Here is a 16,968-nt window from a genome sequence, read left to right on the forward strand (position 1 = left end):
CTGCAACCTCCGCCTCCCAGGTTCAAGCGATTCTCCTGCCTCAGCCTCCCAAGTAGCTGGGATTAGAGACATGCACCACCACGCCTGGCTAATTTTTTGTATTTTTAGTAGAGACAGGGTTTCACCATGTTGGCCAGGCTGGTCTTGAACTCCTGACTTCAGGGGATCCACCCGCCTTGGCCTCCCAAAGTGCTGGGATTATAGGCATGAGTCACAGTGCCTGGCCACTGATGGATATTTCAATAGTCCTATTACCTTATTTAACTTCACAGCTCTACAAGGAAGACATTGTCTTAATTTCATACATGTGGAAACTTTTGAAGGAGCAATGACTTGCCCAAAATACCATGGGAGGCAAGTGGCAGAAAGGCATTCAAACTCAGGGCTGTCTGACTTCCTTTGTTATTCTGGCTACCCCTCCATTGGGCCTGCAAATTACTTGACTTTGTTAGAATGAAAATTTCTTTTTCTTAAATGTTTTTATGTACAAATGCCATTTCAGACAAGAGTTTAGAGTTACAGATTTGGAATAGTGATTATATGGTATGGGAGTGCTCCACCTTAAGAGCAAAAAAACCTTGCTTAGAAAAAAAAACTTGTTTTTAGATAGGCTACTTAATATGCCTTAAAATCTGTGTACATATTTTAACTTTTCTATATTGGTATTTTTACATCTAAATAACACTAGCATGATTAATCCTGTTTTTTAGCATTTTATTTTTTTGAGACAGGGTCTCACACTGTTGCCCAGGCTGGAGTGCAGTGGCACAAACACAGCTTAAGGAAGCCTCAGTCTCCTTCCTCCTATCTCAGTCCTTCCTCCTATCTCAGTCTCCCTAGCAGCTGGCCCTACAAGTACTCATCACCACACCCAGCTAATTGTTTTATTTTTTGTAGAGACAGAATCTCTCTATATTGTCCAGGCTGGTCTCAAACTCCTGGCCTCCTGCTTTGGCCTCCCAAAGTCCTGGGATTACAGGTGTGAATCACTCCACCTAGTTGGAATGATGTTTAGAATCATGTTATGAATCCTTGTCTGCCAAAAAGATCCTACCTTCCCAACCAGGGAATTCCACCTGAGCTTTGTGTCCAGAGTCTTGTTGTTGTTGTTTGTTTGTTTGAGATGGAGTATCGTTCTGTCCCAGGCTGGAGTGCAGTGGCGCCATCTCGGCTCACAGCAACCTCCACCTCCCGGGTTCATGCGATCCTCCGGCCTCAGCCTTCCGAGTAGCTGGGATTACAGGTGCACGCCACCATGCCCGACTAATTTTTGTATTTTTAGTAGAGAAGGGGTTTCACCATGTTGGCCAGGCTAGTTTCGAACTTCTTTTTTTTTTTTTTTTTTTTTTTTTTTGAGACGGAGTCTTGCGCAGTGACGCGATCTCGGCTCACTGCAAGCTCTGCCTCCCGGGTTCACGCCATTCTCCTGCCTCAGCCTCTCTGAGTAGCTGGGACTACAGGCGCCCGCCACCACGCCCGGCTAATTTTTTGTATTTTTGGTAGAGACGGGGTTTCACCGTGGTCTCGATCTCCTGACCTCGTGATCCGCCCGCCTCGGCCTCCCAAAGTGCTGGGATTACAAGCGTGAGCCACCGCGCCCGGCCTCGAACTTCTGACCTCGTGATCTGCCCGCCTTGGCCTCCCAAAGTGCTGGGATTACAGGCGTGAGCCACCGCACCCAGGCTGTCCAGAATTTTTACTGATGTAGGTTTGATCAACTGTTCACATGGCTTATCTGTCTCCAGTCCCTCAGTAGGTTGAATGAATGGACTTGCTTGTTTCGTGTGTTGTGTCCTGGCTTGTGTGTCCAGAAAAGTTGTTGCTCCTCCTTTCTTTCCTACCGGCAGGGCAGTACCTGGCCCAGGGCTGTGCTTATGGTAGAACCCAGTGCTATGAGTTGTCCATCCTCAGATAGCCTTCATTACATGGGGGAAAAGGGCTTAATAAAGTGTCTCCCTTTCAATAGCTGCCCTAATTCTGGATCCTGTCCATTCTGACATCTGGAAATTCACAGGAGGAAGGAGTGAGGAAATGAATCCCTTCTAAGTGGATTTGTGTGAGGTGACTGATATGTCAGATATCTCACAAGAAACACATAATAGCGGTAGTTTGTTGTTCCATCCTTTCCTGTGATTATGGAATAATGAATATGACAATTCCGTGGGGCGTGATGGCTCACGCCTGTAATCCGCGTGGATCATCAGGATGTCCCATAAAATAAAGCTTTTCATTATCACATGATCCTGGGCATGAAGAGTCCCAACTCCCCTGACTTTCATTTATTAGTCCTGTATCTAAGAAATGGGGTCAAAAGGAGTTCCAGCATCTCAGAATTGTGGTGAAAACCAATACAAGTAAGGAAGTTATTAATTCCCCATTTGGTGGGTTCCTCAACCCCAGCCACTGGGGACGGCCCACGCCGGACCACTAGCAGCTCAGGCCTAAGGCCACGACGCGCAAGCGCAGCCTGCCAGCCTGGCTCCCTCCCAAAGCTTGCGTGAGGTCGGCGGCGGGAGATCGGGTCTCGCGATGCGAGTGTGCGTGTGCGTGCGCGGCCCTCGCGAGCTCGCGCACGCCGCCTCTAACACTACAAGGTGGTAGAGGCCTCTTCGTACTGCGTTCGGGGCAGGACCGTGCGCGGCGGCCGCGGCGGGTGCTGGGAGCCAGCGTCTGCCTCGCCGCCGCCCTCGCTGCCTGCCCCTCCGCCTTGGCCCGTTCTCCGCACCGTGCAGAGGCGGCGGGCTGGGGAGGGAGCGGCGCCAGCGCGAGGTTCCCAGCCGCTGAGAAGCCCCTAGACGCGCCGAGTGTCCGGGCTACGAGCGGCTGAGGTAGGTAGGGGCGCGCGGGCTGGTCAGCCGGCCGGGAGCCGGGTCGGGCGGCGGCGAGAACGGGTGCCTAGCTCGCCGGGGAGAAAAGGCCTCCTGCCAAGGGGCCCTAGTGTAGCCGGGAGTGAGAGGAGGGGCCCCGGACATAGCCTGGTCTCCCCGGTGTGGAGCCATTACGGGGGGACATTCCTCCTGCGGCGGGGGGAGGGAGCCCCCCTTTCTTTTCTTTGAGAGGTCAGAATCCGCAGTCCGCCCTCCGCCTTTAAATAAAAGCCTGCCGGCTCGAGATCGGCGTCGTGATGGAGTGCCCGTGGTCTTCTACGCTTGTGGAACTCCGAGTGGACGGACAGCGGCTTATGAATTTTGCTTTTTAGAGGGTACACAACCCTTTCTCTAGGGTGGCGTGCATCTTCTGCAAACTTGTTATTGCCGATACGCTAATAGTCGCTTTCAGCACACAACAGGTAATACATTCTAAACGCCTCGTGTCAAAATAAGGAGAGTCCTTATTTGTGCACTGTGGGGCACAGTTAAGGAGTAGGAAGAAGACAAAGGAGGCCGTTATTTATGTGCCATCCTATTATCAAAACTTTCCGTGGTAGGGCAGGGTGCGTGGCTATTGCCCTCTGCTGAATGGACTTTCAGAGTGATTGAGGTGAGTTGCAAATCTTCATTTAGAATTATGAAACGTATATGATTATACGTAATAGTTAGTCAAATGACCTGAAATAAATCTCTGAGAATTATGTGATCTTTGATCTTTGGAGAACAGAACTTGGGTTTCTTGAAAGGAAGCTTTCTCCATGTTTAGAAAGCTTCAGGGATGCTTTGTGAAGTTACTAAAAATAGTTACAGTTCTTTATGTTGGCAGTAATGACTGCCACATTCAAGAGAAGAGAAAGGAATCGTTCTATAAAGAATGGCTCATTTTAGGGGTTAAACTTTAGGAGTTAAACACAATAAAACAACTTCAAGGATGGCAAATTTTAGCTTATGCTTTAAGTATTCGAATTTAGTCACAGTCCAAATATATAGAAGCTCTTAGTTAACTCCTGTACATTCAGGGAACTATTTATTGGTTGTTTTTGTTTGTTTTGTTTTTTGAAACGGAGTCTCACTCTGTCCCCCAGCCTGGAGTACAGTGGCGCGATCTCGGCTCACTGCAACCTCTGCCTCCCGGGTTCAAGCAATTCTTCTGCCTCAGCCTCCCAGGTAGCTGGGATTATAGGCGTGTGCCACCACGCCCGGCTAATTTTTGTATTTTTAGTAGAGATGGTGTTTCACCATGTTGACCAGGCTGGTCTCAAACTCCTGACCTCGTGATCCACCCGTCTCAACCTCCCAAAGTGCTGGGATTACAGGCGTGAGCCACTGCACCTGGCCTCAGTAACTATTTAAAAAGATGATCTTTAACCTTTGATCGTCTACACAGCCTGTTCTATAACTCTTGGCTTCTATTCAGTCCACGCCATCTAGAAATGTAGTATTCATTCTCTCTGGTTTTTTTTTTTTTTCCTGAAATGGAGTCTGTTTCCTAGGCTGGAGTGCGGTGGCATGAACTCGGCTCACTGCAACCTCCGCCGTTGGGTTCAAGCGATTCTCCTGCCTCAGCCTCTGGAGTGGCTGGAGTTACAGGCACCCGCCACCATGCCCGACTAATTTTTTGGATTTTTAGTAGAGATAGGGTTTCGCTGTGTTATCCAGGCCAGGGTAGTCTGGAACTCCCGACCTCAACTTATCCGCCCACCTGGGCTTCCAAAAGTTCTGGGATTACAGGCCTGAGCCACCGCGCTGGACCATTCTGACTCTTAAGAAATGTGGCTTGGGACCGGTCGCGGTGGCTCTCGCCTGTAATCCCAGCACTCAGGGAGGCCGAGGCAGGCGGATCACGAGGTCAGGAAATCGAGACCATCCTGGCTAACACGGTGAAACCCCATGTCTACTAAAAATACGAAAAGTTAGCCAGGCGTGGTGACTGGCGCCTGTAGTCCCAGCTACTCGGGAGGCTGAGGCAGGAGAATGACGAGAACCTGGGAGGCGTAGCTTGCAGTGAGCCAAGATGGGGCCACTGTTCTCCAGCCTGGGCGACAGCGAGACTCCATCTCAAAAAAAAAAAAAAAAAAAAAAAAAAAAAATGTCGCTTGCATACTTTCAATGAAAGTCTTTCGGCCCAGCGCGGTGGCTCACACCTGTAATCCTAGCACTTTGGGAGGCCAAGGCAGGCGAATCACCTGAGCTCCAGAGTTCGAGACCAGCCTGGCCAACATGGTGAAAGCTTGTTTCTACTAAAAAAATGTATAAAAATTAGCCTAGCATGGTGGTACGTGCCTGTAATCCCAGCTACTCAGGAGGCTGAGGCAGGAGAATTGCTTGAACCCAGGAGGTGGAGGTTGCAGTGAGCCAAGATCGCATCATTGCACTCCAGCCTGGGCAAGAGGAAAACTCCGTCTCAAAAAAAAAAAAAAAAAAGCCAGGCGTGGTGCCTCACGCCTGTAATCCCAACACTTTGGGAGCCAAGGCAGGCGGATCACCTGAGGTCAGGAGTTCGAGACCAGCCTGACCAACATGGTGAAACCTCGTCTCTACTGAAAATAAAAAAATTAGCCGGGCATGGTGGCATGTGCCTGTAATCCCAGCTACTCAGGAGGCTGAGGCAGGAGAATCGCTTGAACCCAGGAGGAAGAGGTTGCGGTGAGTCAAGATTGCACTACTGCACTCCAGCCTGGGCAACAAGAGCGAAACTCCGTCTCAAAAAAAACAAACAAAGAGGCCAGGCGCGGTGACGCCTGTAATCCCAGTACTTTGGGAGGCCGAGGCGGGTGGATCACGAGGTCAGGAGTTCAAGACCAGCCTCGCCAACATAACATAATGAAACCCCGTCTCTACTAAATATACAAAAATTAGCTGGGCGTGGTGGCACGTGCCTGTAATCCCAGCTACTTCGGAGGCTGAGGCAGGAGAATCGCTTAAACCCGGGTGCCAGAGGTTACAGTGAGCCAAGATCAATTCACTGCACTCCAGCCTGGGCAACAGAGTAAGACTTCGTCTCAAAAAAGAAAAAAAGTGTTTCAACAATAGTTAGCCCGGAAGTGGGAGGAGGAAGGCATTATGGAGTGCAGGGTTAAGCTCACATTATGCAAATACTTTTTATATAAACATAAATATCCTACATGTAAATATATAGTGATGGTTATGCACACGAGCATCTAATAGTGCTGATTCCCAACTTAATAAAGTTGAAGTCTGAAAATAAAGGATTGGTTTTAGTTCTGTTTGCGTTTTTAAAGTTAATTATTTACATGAGTAATTCTCATATTAAATTCCTTGTCCAGCTTGTTTATTAATCATTAAGTAGAATGTACTGATTTCTTGGCAGTAGCAGGGAAGGAATCTATAGAACATACAGAAGCCCTGCACTTCAGAAATGTTAAGTCAGTGTCTTTTTTTTTTTTAAGACAGTCTCACTCTGTCACCCAGCCTGGAGTGCAGAGGTGTGATCTCAGCTCACTGCAACCTCTGCCTCCCAGGTTCAAGCAATTCTGCTGCCTCAGCCTTCCGAGTAGCTGGGATTACAAGTGCATATCTCCATGCCCAACTAATTTTTGTATTTTTAGCAGTGACAAGGTTTCTCCCTGTTGGCCAGGCTGGTCTCGAACTCCTGACCTCAAGTGATCCACCCACCTCAGCCTCCCAAAGTGCTGGGAGTACAGGCGTGAGCTACCACACCTGGCCAAGTCAGTGTCTCATTATCTTTCTACTGGAATAAAAAGCTTTACTCTTGTCGATTTGTGCTTAGAATAGTGTTTTTTTTGTTTTTTTTTGTTTTTTGAGACGGAGTCTCGCTGTGTCGTCCAGGCTGGAGTGCAGTGGCGCAATCTCTGCTCACTGCAAGCTCCGCCTCCCGGGTTCACGCCATTCTTCTGCCTCAGCCTCTCTGAGTAGCTGGGACTACAGGCGCCCGCCACCACGCCCGGCTAATTTTTTTGTATTTTTAGTAGAGACAGGGTTTCACCGTGGTCTCGATCTCCTGACCTCGTGATCCGCCCGCCTCGGCCTCCCAAAGTGCTGGGATTACAAGCGTGAGCCACCGCGCCCGGCCTTAGAATAGTGTTTTGCATGGAGTTGGCCCTCAATAAATGTGAGTTATGTTTGAACTAAATTTACATAATACAAACTAAAGGCATAAATTCTGGAGAATATTGAAGGAATGGAGAAATGGAGATGTGTGGTTTTTTGTTTGTTTGTTTTCTTTGAGACGGAGTTTGCTCTTGTTGCCCAGGCTGGAGTGCAGTGGCATGATCTCGGCTCACTGCAACCTCCGCCTCCCAGGTTCAAGCAATTCTCCTGCCTCAATGTCCTGAGTAGCTGGGATTAGAGGCATTTACCACCACGCCCAACTAAATTTTATTTTTAGTAGAGAAGGGATTTCTCCATGTTGGTCAGGCTGGTCTCGAACTCCCGACCTCAAGGTGATCCACCCGCCTTGGCCTCCCGAAGTGCTGGCATTACAGGCATGAACCACCACACCCGGCCGAGATGCATGCTTTTTAAAAATTGCATGTGTGAGCCGGGCACGGTGGCTCAAGCCTGTAATCCCAGCACTTTGGGAGGCTGAGGCGGGCGGATCACGAGGTCAGGAGATCGAGACCATCCTGGCTAACACGGTGAAACCCCGTCTCTACTAAAAACACAAAAAATTAGCCGGGCGTGTTGGCGGGCGCCTGTATTCCCAGCTACTCGGGAGGCTGAGGCAGGAGAATGGCGTGAACCTAGGAGGTGGAGGTTGCGGTGAGCCGAGATCGCGCCACTGCACTCCAGCCTGGGGGACAGAGAAAGACTCCGTCTCAAAAAAAAAAAAAAAAAAAAAAAAAAAAAAAAAAAAAAAAAAAAAAATTGCATGTGTGGTTTTTTTTTTTTTTTTCTGAGTTGGAGTTTCACTCTTGTCTCCCAGGCTGTAGTGCAATGGTGCGATCTTGGCTCATTGCAGCCTCCACCTCCTGTGTTCAAGCGATTCTCCTGCCTCAGCCTCCCGAGTGGCTGGGATTACAGGCGTGCACCACTATGCCAGGCTAATTTTTTTTGTATTTTTAGTAGAGACGGGGTTTTACCATTTTGGCCAGGCTAGTCTCGAACTCCTGACCTCAGGTGATCTGCCTGCCTCAGCCTCATAAAGTGCTGGAATTAGAGGCATGAGCCACCATGCCCAGCCGCACGTCTAATTTTTTAATGGTATGTTTTTTTCAGTGTGGATTGATATCTGAGTCAAGGATAGTGGCATTTTGCCTCTAAAAGCCTAACATAATGTAAGCTGAGACTGTATATCCTGAGTTCTGATAGATTATGAATGTTCATGTATATATATATATATACATATATATACACACACACGTTTTATACGTACATAAATACATATATATATATATATATATATATATATATATATAGTTACCCTCCTGGTAAGTCACAGAACTTTTTTTTTTCCCACAAAATTTTTGTAAATTTTTGTATTTTTAGTAGAAGCAGGGTTTTACCATTTTGGCCAGGCTGGTCTCGAACTCCTGACCTTAGGTGATTTGCCCGCCTTGGCCTCTCACAGTGCTGGGATTGTAGGCGTGAGCCATCGTGGCCGTCCTGGTTGTCTTTACTAATTCTGGCGTTTGCTTTTCTTCCATTTGGAAACCAAATCTATTTGACTTTGCGGTAAGAAAGAATTTGTGGATATTTGGTGAGGAAGAGGCTAAAAAGGTGAATAAAAACTTAAGCGAGAATATTTTAAGTTGGGTCCATGTTTTCATTTTAGTATAATCAAGTGATTTCATGGTGAAGGGTGGATTCTCCGCCCCGCCTCCCCCAGCCCACCAGGGAACATTTGGCAATATCTAGAGAAATTTTGGGTTGTTACGTATTTAGGGGAAGGGAGAGAGGTGTTGCTACTGACATCTAGTGGGTAGAGGCCAGGGATGCTGCTAAACATTGTACAATGCAGTGGATAAACCACAACAAAATTATCTGACCCAAATGACAGTGCTGCTATTGAAAAACCATGGTATGCCACATTGCAAATTGTTGGTTCTGAAGTTGAATTATCAAAAGTCATATTTGGCTTAACCATTTCCTAATGTGTGACCCTGGCAGAATGCTTAAAATCTGTAAAATAGAGCTAATAATATTGTATGTTCCTTATAGGCTTGTACTGAGGATTAAATCAGATAATGTGCAAAGAACCAAGCTTATTGCCTGGCACATAACAAAATGCTAAAAAATTGCTAACTTTCAGCCAATACTATATTTGGAACTCATCTTGAGAGTCTCCTTTTTTCTCATCTGAAATTAGAATTTGAGCTAGTGAAATGATAATTAATAATCTAGTCTTTTTTGTTTTGTTTTTTTTTTGAGACGGAGTCTTGCTCTGTCACTCAGGCTGGAGTGCAGTGGCATGATCTCGGCTCACTGCAACCTCTGCCTCCTGGGTTCAACCAATTCTCCTGCCTCAGCCTCCTGAGTAGCTGGGACTACAGGCATGTGCCACCACGCCCAGCTAATTTTTTGTATTTTTAGTAGAGATGGTGTTTCAGTGTGTTAGCCAGGATGGTCTCGATCTCCTGACTTTGTGATCTGCCTGTCTCAGCCTCCCAAAGTGCTGGGATCACAGGCATGAGCCATCGCGCCTGGCCAATAATCTAGTTCTTGTATCTGTGGGGAATGAGTGAAAAAATTATTCCACTTAATAATTTGTGTTTAGCCCAATCTTGTTTTAGTTCTCAAGTCTAAAAAGCTTTTGCCATAAACAAATAGCTTCTCACTGTAGATATTTTTCCATCAAATTGAGACTTTAAGCCAGCTTGCCAATTGCTCTGTTGATTCTCAGCAAATGTTTCATAATTTAACAGAATTTGATTCTGTGACTTCATGCTCATTTCCTTTTGCCTTTACAAACTAAAGTAAGTTTACAGTGGTTTTGGCTAACCTTATTACCTGTTTGCAGCCTCTGGGAGTAACTTTTCATAACTGAGGTTTTGGTGCACTCTCACATGTATGAAGGGTGCACACAAATATCTCCCAACAACTTGAGGCTAGACCTTAATATACATTTGTGACTCTTTCTAAATCCGAATTGGAACCCATATCTTTATCTGTCTTACCTCATCACAACATAATACTGTAGTCTCCATAAAACTCTCATTTCCGGCTGGGCACGGTGGCTCACGCCTATAATCCCAGCACTTTGGGAGGCCAAGGCAGGCGGATCACCGGAAATTGAGAGTTCAAGACCAGCCTGACCAATATGGAGAAACCTCATCTCTATTAAAAATACAGGCTGGGCACGGTGGCTCATGCCTGTAATCCCAGCACTCTGGGAGGCCGAGGCAGGCAGATCATGAGATCAGGAGATCAAGACCATCCTGGCTAACACGGTGAAACCCCATCTCTACTAAAAATACAAAATATTAGCCGGGTGTGGTGGCGGGTGCCTGTAGTCCCAGCTGCTTGGGAGGCTGAGGCAGGAGAATGGCGTGAACCCAGGAGGCAGAGGTTGCAGTGAGCCCAGATCGCGCCACTGTACTCCAGCCTGGGTGACAGAGCAAGACTCCGTCTTAAAAAAAAATAAAAAATAAAATGAAAATACAAAATAAAAATAAAAAATTAGCCAGGCGTGGTGGCACATGCCTGTAATTGCAGCTACTCAGGAGGCTGAGGCAGGAGAATCGCTTGAACCCAGGAGGCGGAGGTTGCGGTGAGCCAAGATCGTGCCGTTGCACTCCAGCCTGGGCAACAAGTGCGAAACTCCACCTAAAAACAAAACAAAACAAAAAAACCTGTCATTTCCTCTGTCTAAATGATATGGCTATTTAGAGCTAGTTTGTTGTGGTAGTGGTTTTAATAAGTCCTTTATATATATAAAAAAAAAAAAATCACAGGGATGTCCTTACAGACAAAATGGAGACTTTGGACCTTTTTTTTTTTTTTTTTTTTTTTTTTCTATTTCAAGAGCAGGAATCTTGCTGTGTTGCCCAGGCTGTGTTCAAACTCCTGGGCTCAAGTGATCCTCTCACCTCAGCCTCCCTAATAGCTGCTGCCACCATGCCTGGCTGGACTGTTCTTTAATAAGTCACAGGGCTTGTGTAAGGGAAGATGATCCACACTATATTTATGATCAAGGGAGAAAGCAATCTTGTACATTCAACTTTTTGTCTTGATAAATATACCTTACAAATAGGAGGTATTGGCTGGGTGCGGTGGCTCATGCCTGTAATCCCAACACTGTGGAAGGCTGAGGCGGGCAGATCACGAGGTCAGGAGTTCGAGACCAGCCTGACCAACAAGGTGAAACCCTGTCTCTACTAAAAGTACAGAAATTAGCCGAACGTGGTGGCAGGCACCTGTAGTCCCAGCTACTCAGGAGGCTGAGGCAGGAGAATCGCTTGAACCCAGGAGGCGGAGGTTGCAGTGAGCTGAGATCGTGTCACTGGACTCCAGCCTGGGCGACAGAGCAAGACTCCATCTCAAAAAAAATTTTTTTTAAAAAGGAGGTATTTTATTATGGTTGTTATCCATATTTTTGTAGTATAAATCTTAAGCATTTGTATAATGTTCACTCATTTTAGCTAATGGAAACCTTTGTTTACCTTTTGTGTTGGTACTGCCTTCTGTTGGGATGGAGGATGTTTGAAGGTAGTCAGTACCTTGGGCCAAGAGATTGTATTCTTTACACTTGATCTTAGCCAAAAGGCCAAGAAGCAGTAGAGGTTGTGTTCATTGCTTGGCACATTCTGTCTTTTGTGAAGTGTAACATATACTCAGGGTTCTGTATAAATAATAAATTACAATAGCGATGGAGTGTCCATCTTGTGGAAACTGTTGTCAGGCCAGAAGTATACATGTGAGAAATACAATAAAAGGCCAACAGGAGGCATTCTAAGAACATCAGGCAAGCTGAAAAAAAGAATTGTGTTAATAAGAGTTCTTGGATTTACTGTTATTCTTTTGAGGTTTAGTAATCTAGAAGAGAAAAGCCCACAGAATAGAACATTTGTTTTTGACTTACACACTTTTCTGGTTCCTAATTGGAGAATAGTATAGCTATGAAATCAGTATTATAATAGAGTTATATGATGTTTGTCCCATGATTAAATTGAGAAGAAGTATCCTTGAATCTGCTGATGTGTGTTTGTAAGTGGTCTGGAGTCCTGCCTGTCAGCCTAATTTTAGGTAGCCTGCATAGTTGTTGGAAGACAGACTGTTTTCTCACTGAATGCTGCATACAGATACATATTTGTGTATCTGTATTTATATATATATTTGTCTTTTATTTTTGGTAGAAAATGATGCATCCTGTTGCCAGCAGTAATCCAGCTTTCTGTGGGCCTGGCAAGCCTTCCTGCCTCAATGAAGATGCCATGAGAGCTGCTGATCAGTTTGACATATATTCCTCCCAGCAAAGCAAATACAGCCACACAGTCAACCACAAACCAATGGTTTGTCAGAGGCAAGACCCATTAAATGAAACACACTTGCAGACTACAAGTGGCAGAAGCATAGAAATAAAAGACGAACTAAAGAAAAAGAAGAATCTCAACCGATCTGGTAAGCGTGGCCGGCCTTCGGGAACCACCAAATCAGCAGGATACCGGACCAGCACAGGCAGACCCTTGGGAACCACCAAAGCAGCTGGATTTAAGACAAGTCCAGGCAGACCTTTGGGGACAACTAAAGCTGCGGGATACAAAGTCAGCCCAGGCAGACCTCCAGGTAGCATTAAAGCTCTATCCCGTCTTGCCGATCTTGGTTATGGCTGTGGCACTGCTGCTTTTCCTTACCCTATGATGCATGGCAGAGCAGTTCATGGGGTAGAGGAAACTAGCAGTGAAGTCAAACCACCCAATGAGTGAATGAGGCAGGAAAAGAGGGCCAGGTTTAGAAGGAAGATTGTGAATAATCCCAAAGCTTCTTGGTTTTATTTTGATATACATAATTTTATGGCCTGGGCTTTCCAAATTTGTTTTCCTGTTTGGTTTTTTTCCTGCTTTTGCTCAAAAACTGCCATATGCTGACAGATGCACTCAGGGCATGAGCAGTGGCATTGTATTTGTACATAGGTTCAAGTGTAACACCTAACTAAATCATTTTTCCTTTTCCTTTAGAGTTATGGTCATGTCTCATGTTTCATTACTACTTTGGGGCTGTTCTAAATAGATGCTTTATGTGATAAACAACTGAAACCATTATACCTATTTGTTTGTGAAGTAAGCTTACAATATAATAAAGACACTAATGTATTTTTAACTGATGGAGCAAAAAAGCAAACTAATGAATCAGGATTACTTGAGGTAATGGCTGTGTGAGTTTTTGTAACATTTATTTTCACAAGATGGGACACAGATATTTGTATGCTTTGGCATTTACATCCACTTCAAATGTTAAAAAACTTATTTTTAATGTTCTAGGTTTAAGCAGCTTGTAATTTATTGATCTACATGGCATTAATTGATTTAACCATTATACCTGAAATAATTCTTTAGTGTTTGCCTTTGAGCAGTGATAGGTTGTGTATTTTTTAATTGCCTAAGAGCATATATACCAAACACTACAAACAATTCATATTTACAGAAAATTTAAACTATTTTATAAAAACTGCACATTACATTTTTGGTGAAATATAGTGCATTCTGAGGATAGCATATTTCATATAATAGAAAAAGAAACATTCTCTAGGTTTGCATGTAGCTATAGTCACTATATTTTGCCTTTCATATAGAAAATTTTTAAGTATTATGTTTAAGAACATTTATTGGCCGGGCGTGGTGGCTCACACCCAGCACTTTGGGAGGCCGAGGCGGGTGGATCACTTGAGGTCAGCAGTTCAAGACCAGCCTGGGCAACATGGTGAAACCCCATCTCTACTAAAAATACAAAAATTAGCCAGGTGTGGTGGCAGGCGCCTGTAATCCAAGCTACTCGGGAGGCTGAGGCAGGATAATTGCTTAAACCCAGGAGGCGGAGGTTGCAGTGAGCCAAGATTGCGCCACTGCACTCCAGCCTGGGTGACAGAGTAAGACTCTGTCTCAAATAAATAAATAAATAAATAAAACCATTTATTGATGTTGCTCATTTATTTGGAACGTTTTTAGTTTTTCTCAGAAATTGTCCCATTGCATTAGCACTTACTGTGTTTTCAGGTTTATATCTACCAAAGGACACAAATTGAATGGTAGACTGTAAAACTGGTATAAACAGAATGCAGTTTCCTGACCATCAGAACCCAAATATTAAGAAACATATAGGAATCCATCTATGCATGAAACATGTAAAAAATATGTTGGTTAGTTTAATTAAAAATCTTATTGTGGCTCCAGTGAGACCATTTCATCCAAAAGATTTTTTCCCCAATGATGTTTGCTTTAGAAGCAAGATAGAAAGGAAAAAAAGTATTAGGTAGATATGTATAGTAGGGACAGAGGAAAATCTTTCTTTTTTCCTTTCTGAAAGTAATACTTCTTGTTACACATTTTATTTATTCTGAGTTTCTTCTAAATAAAATATTATAAACTTCAGACTTGAAAAAATTCCACTGAACTTTAAAGTTACAATGTTTGTATTTGGGATTTTAAATGCCTTTGAGATTAAAATGTAGAATTGCAGGACCCAAAAACTTTTAAAATAATTAAAATTTTAAAAGGGCACATGTTGTGTTTTTTGGGCTTGCTATTAGTTAATGCAAACTGATTGCAAATGGATGTCATGTTTCATACCTTTTTTATCAGGAAAAAAGCAGCAAGCCTTCAGGTGTTCCAGTGATGCCTGACACAATGAGCTGGACTTTATGCTGCTCTTTACAGTAAGAGGTGTTGCATTGTATGTGGGGACTATGTGCACTGGCATCTAAGACAGTGACCTCAACAATATTAGCTTTGCACAAACCATAGAGAACGATGTTGGATGGCTACATAATCAGTTATAACATTCTGGCAGCTAAATTGCTAAAAGAGCTTTTTCTTGCAGAAGCTTAAAATACAAGATTTTTAATAATTTACTCAGAACAGTATAACTTCTGACACACACAAATGCTTGCCTCTTTATTCATATGTTCATTACCTACTCTCCACATGTATCTGTCATTTAGCTGTTTCTCAAAATGATGTTCAGCAGCTGGCTGCTTAGAAATCTTTTTCAAGCCAGTTTCTAAAGACATTTGTTTAATGTTCTACCATAGAATAATGCACACCATTGTCAAAGATTTGATTGTTGTGTTTTATAGTAAGTCCATTTGACATTTATTTCCCTTTCAGTTTATTTTCCTTCCTTATTTTGTTATACATACCCTTCCCTTTCTCCCCTGCCTTTCCTACATTCATTCCTCTTCCTCTACCCTCCAGCACATCTACTTACTGGTGCTGTGCTGTGTGTCAGAAGGTAAAACAGGTGTATTATTGTATAATGAATTTTGTATACATGTTTATGAAATGGTGAGATCAACTAAAGGAGGCATGTTCATAACAGTGTTTATTATCAGGAGTTATGTCCCAGGAAAAAAAAAACGGGAGGGGCAAATGGCTACAGTTGTAAATGGATAACATCATTTAGTAAGCCGAATTTACTGTTCATCTGAGCAGTTACCTGGAGTATTATATCTATGCACTGGTGAGCATCTCCTGATTCCACTTACTTTTCTCCCTGTGAACAGTTTACTGGTGCCATGCTGAAGAGAAAGACATCTAAGTGATAACATGAATGAAGTCTTAAAATTTAAAGTATTTTTACTGCTATATAAACTAAAGACTACATTGTGCATCTTTTGTAACACTGTCTTTTGTTAGGATAAACACTGAAATAGCATGTTAAACAGTTGCCTATACTTTAATATAATCAGTTGGGGAAAACTGGCGTTTTCTCCCCCACTGTATGATTGTTTCTTGAAAGGTAAATTACTAATTTTATACTGTGTAATTCTGTTCTTCACAAAATAGGTTTCATTATTCTATATTTAAACTGTTGGTCAGAAAATGATCTGCAATTCAAGTAAGTTTGCATTACTTTTTTCTTTAAAAAGTACTTTAACATGCCTTATTTATTATATTAGCAAATAAGGAGCTAATAACAGATGAAATTTTCATTTTTTGACAGATATAACCTTGCAAAACTAATATTTAGGATGATTTTGATACTATCTTTAGAGTTTTGCACTGGATATTAAAAAATATATTGGCACAATGTATTGGAAGAAAATGAGTAGTATCTGGTTTAATTTTTAATATTTAGGGACATTTTAAAAAATCAGTGTTTTAATTAGACTAAAAATTCTTTATATTTTTTATTTACTTTTTAAAAGAAACATCTGTCAAAGTAATATTGATTCCAAACTGATGTTTGTGTGAATTTACATGTCTATTTTCATGAACTAAGAATAGAGTTTCTTTGAGTTAAGGAGAAAAAAATATATATTTGGGTCCATTTATTAGGTTAAAGTTGACCCATTCAGTGTAAAAATAACCACAGTGTGTGAGCTAAAGAAAAAAAAAGTAAATTTCTCCTTTATATTCTAAGAAGCTTTAAAAGAACAATTCAGGGGATATTGATAACTGCTACTCTGTCGGTCATTGTCTCTATATGCAGTAAAATTTTATGGTCCCTTTATAGGAATATAAAGAATTCAAAACAGTTTTTCAAAAGATTTTTTTCCTTGGACATAAAAAATTTTGATGCTATTCTATTTTTGTTTTTATTATAGCTTAACTGTATGCTGTTAAACTCTAGGATGTATCTGAATCTTTCCTTTCCCCCCCCCCTTCCAAATATATAAATCTGTGCTCTCACATATAATGTATTTAATTTTTGGAAAATTTAATGCTATATAGTAAATCAAGTGTGTGATTTAAAGTAATCAGATCACTTTGATTCTTTTAAGTTTTCAGAATTTCCTTTTTCCACAGGTAATTTTGGAGAAAATAATTACCAATTAACTGATAATAAGCACGCTGTCCTCTGCTGTAAAAAGTCTGAATAGATAGTGTGTATGTTTTTATGTCCATGAACTTGAGCTACTCGTGTGCAATTATGTGTATGGGAATGGAGTAGTGTTCATGATTTGTATCTACATCATCATATGGATGTATATTTATTAATAAAGTAATTACTTTAAAACCAA

The 16,968-nt window shown here is 43.0% G+C and overlaps 1 protein-coding gene across 4 annotated transcripts; it reads left to right on the forward strand.

Annotated features, from left to right (window-relative positions):
- The first annotated feature begins 2,574 nt into the window (after positions 1-2,574).
- CUNH5orf24 (chromosome unknown C5orf24 homolog) lies at positions 2,575-16,968 on the forward strand. Of its 4 annotated transcripts, XM_032157945.2 has the most exons (3): positions 2,575-2,828; positions 12,146-12,575; positions 14,588-16,968. In XM_032157945.2, exons 2-3 carry the CDS (start codon positions 12,149-12,151, stop codon positions 14,626-14,628), a joined length of 468 nt encoding a protein of 155 aa, XP_032013836.1. In that variant the 5' UTR covers positions 2,575-2,828; positions 12,146-12,148; the 3' UTR covers positions 14,629-16,968. The 4 variants fall into 4 exon arrangements, with proteins under 4 accessions (XP_032013836.1, XP_032013834.1, XP_032013837.1 ...); XM_032157943.2 differs by having other exon boundaries at positions 12,146-16,968; XM_032157946.2 differs by lacking the exon at positions 2,575-2,828 and adding an exon at positions 2,856-3,289 and having other exon boundaries at positions 12,146-16,968.

This window comes from Hylobates moloch, unplaced genomic scaffold, assembly GCF_009828535.3.
Source record: "Hylobates moloch isolate HMO894 unplaced genomic scaffold, HMol_V3 SCAFFOLD_6, whole genome shotgun sequence".
NCBI lineage: Eukaryota > Metazoa > Chordata > Mammalia > Primates > Hylobatidae > Hylobates > Hylobates moloch.

Coding starts and splice junctions, on each gene's coding strand:
- CUNH5orf24 (XM_032157943.2), top strand. CDS start 12,149: ATGATGCATCCTGTTGCCAGCAGTAATCCAGCTTTCTGTGGGCCTGGC.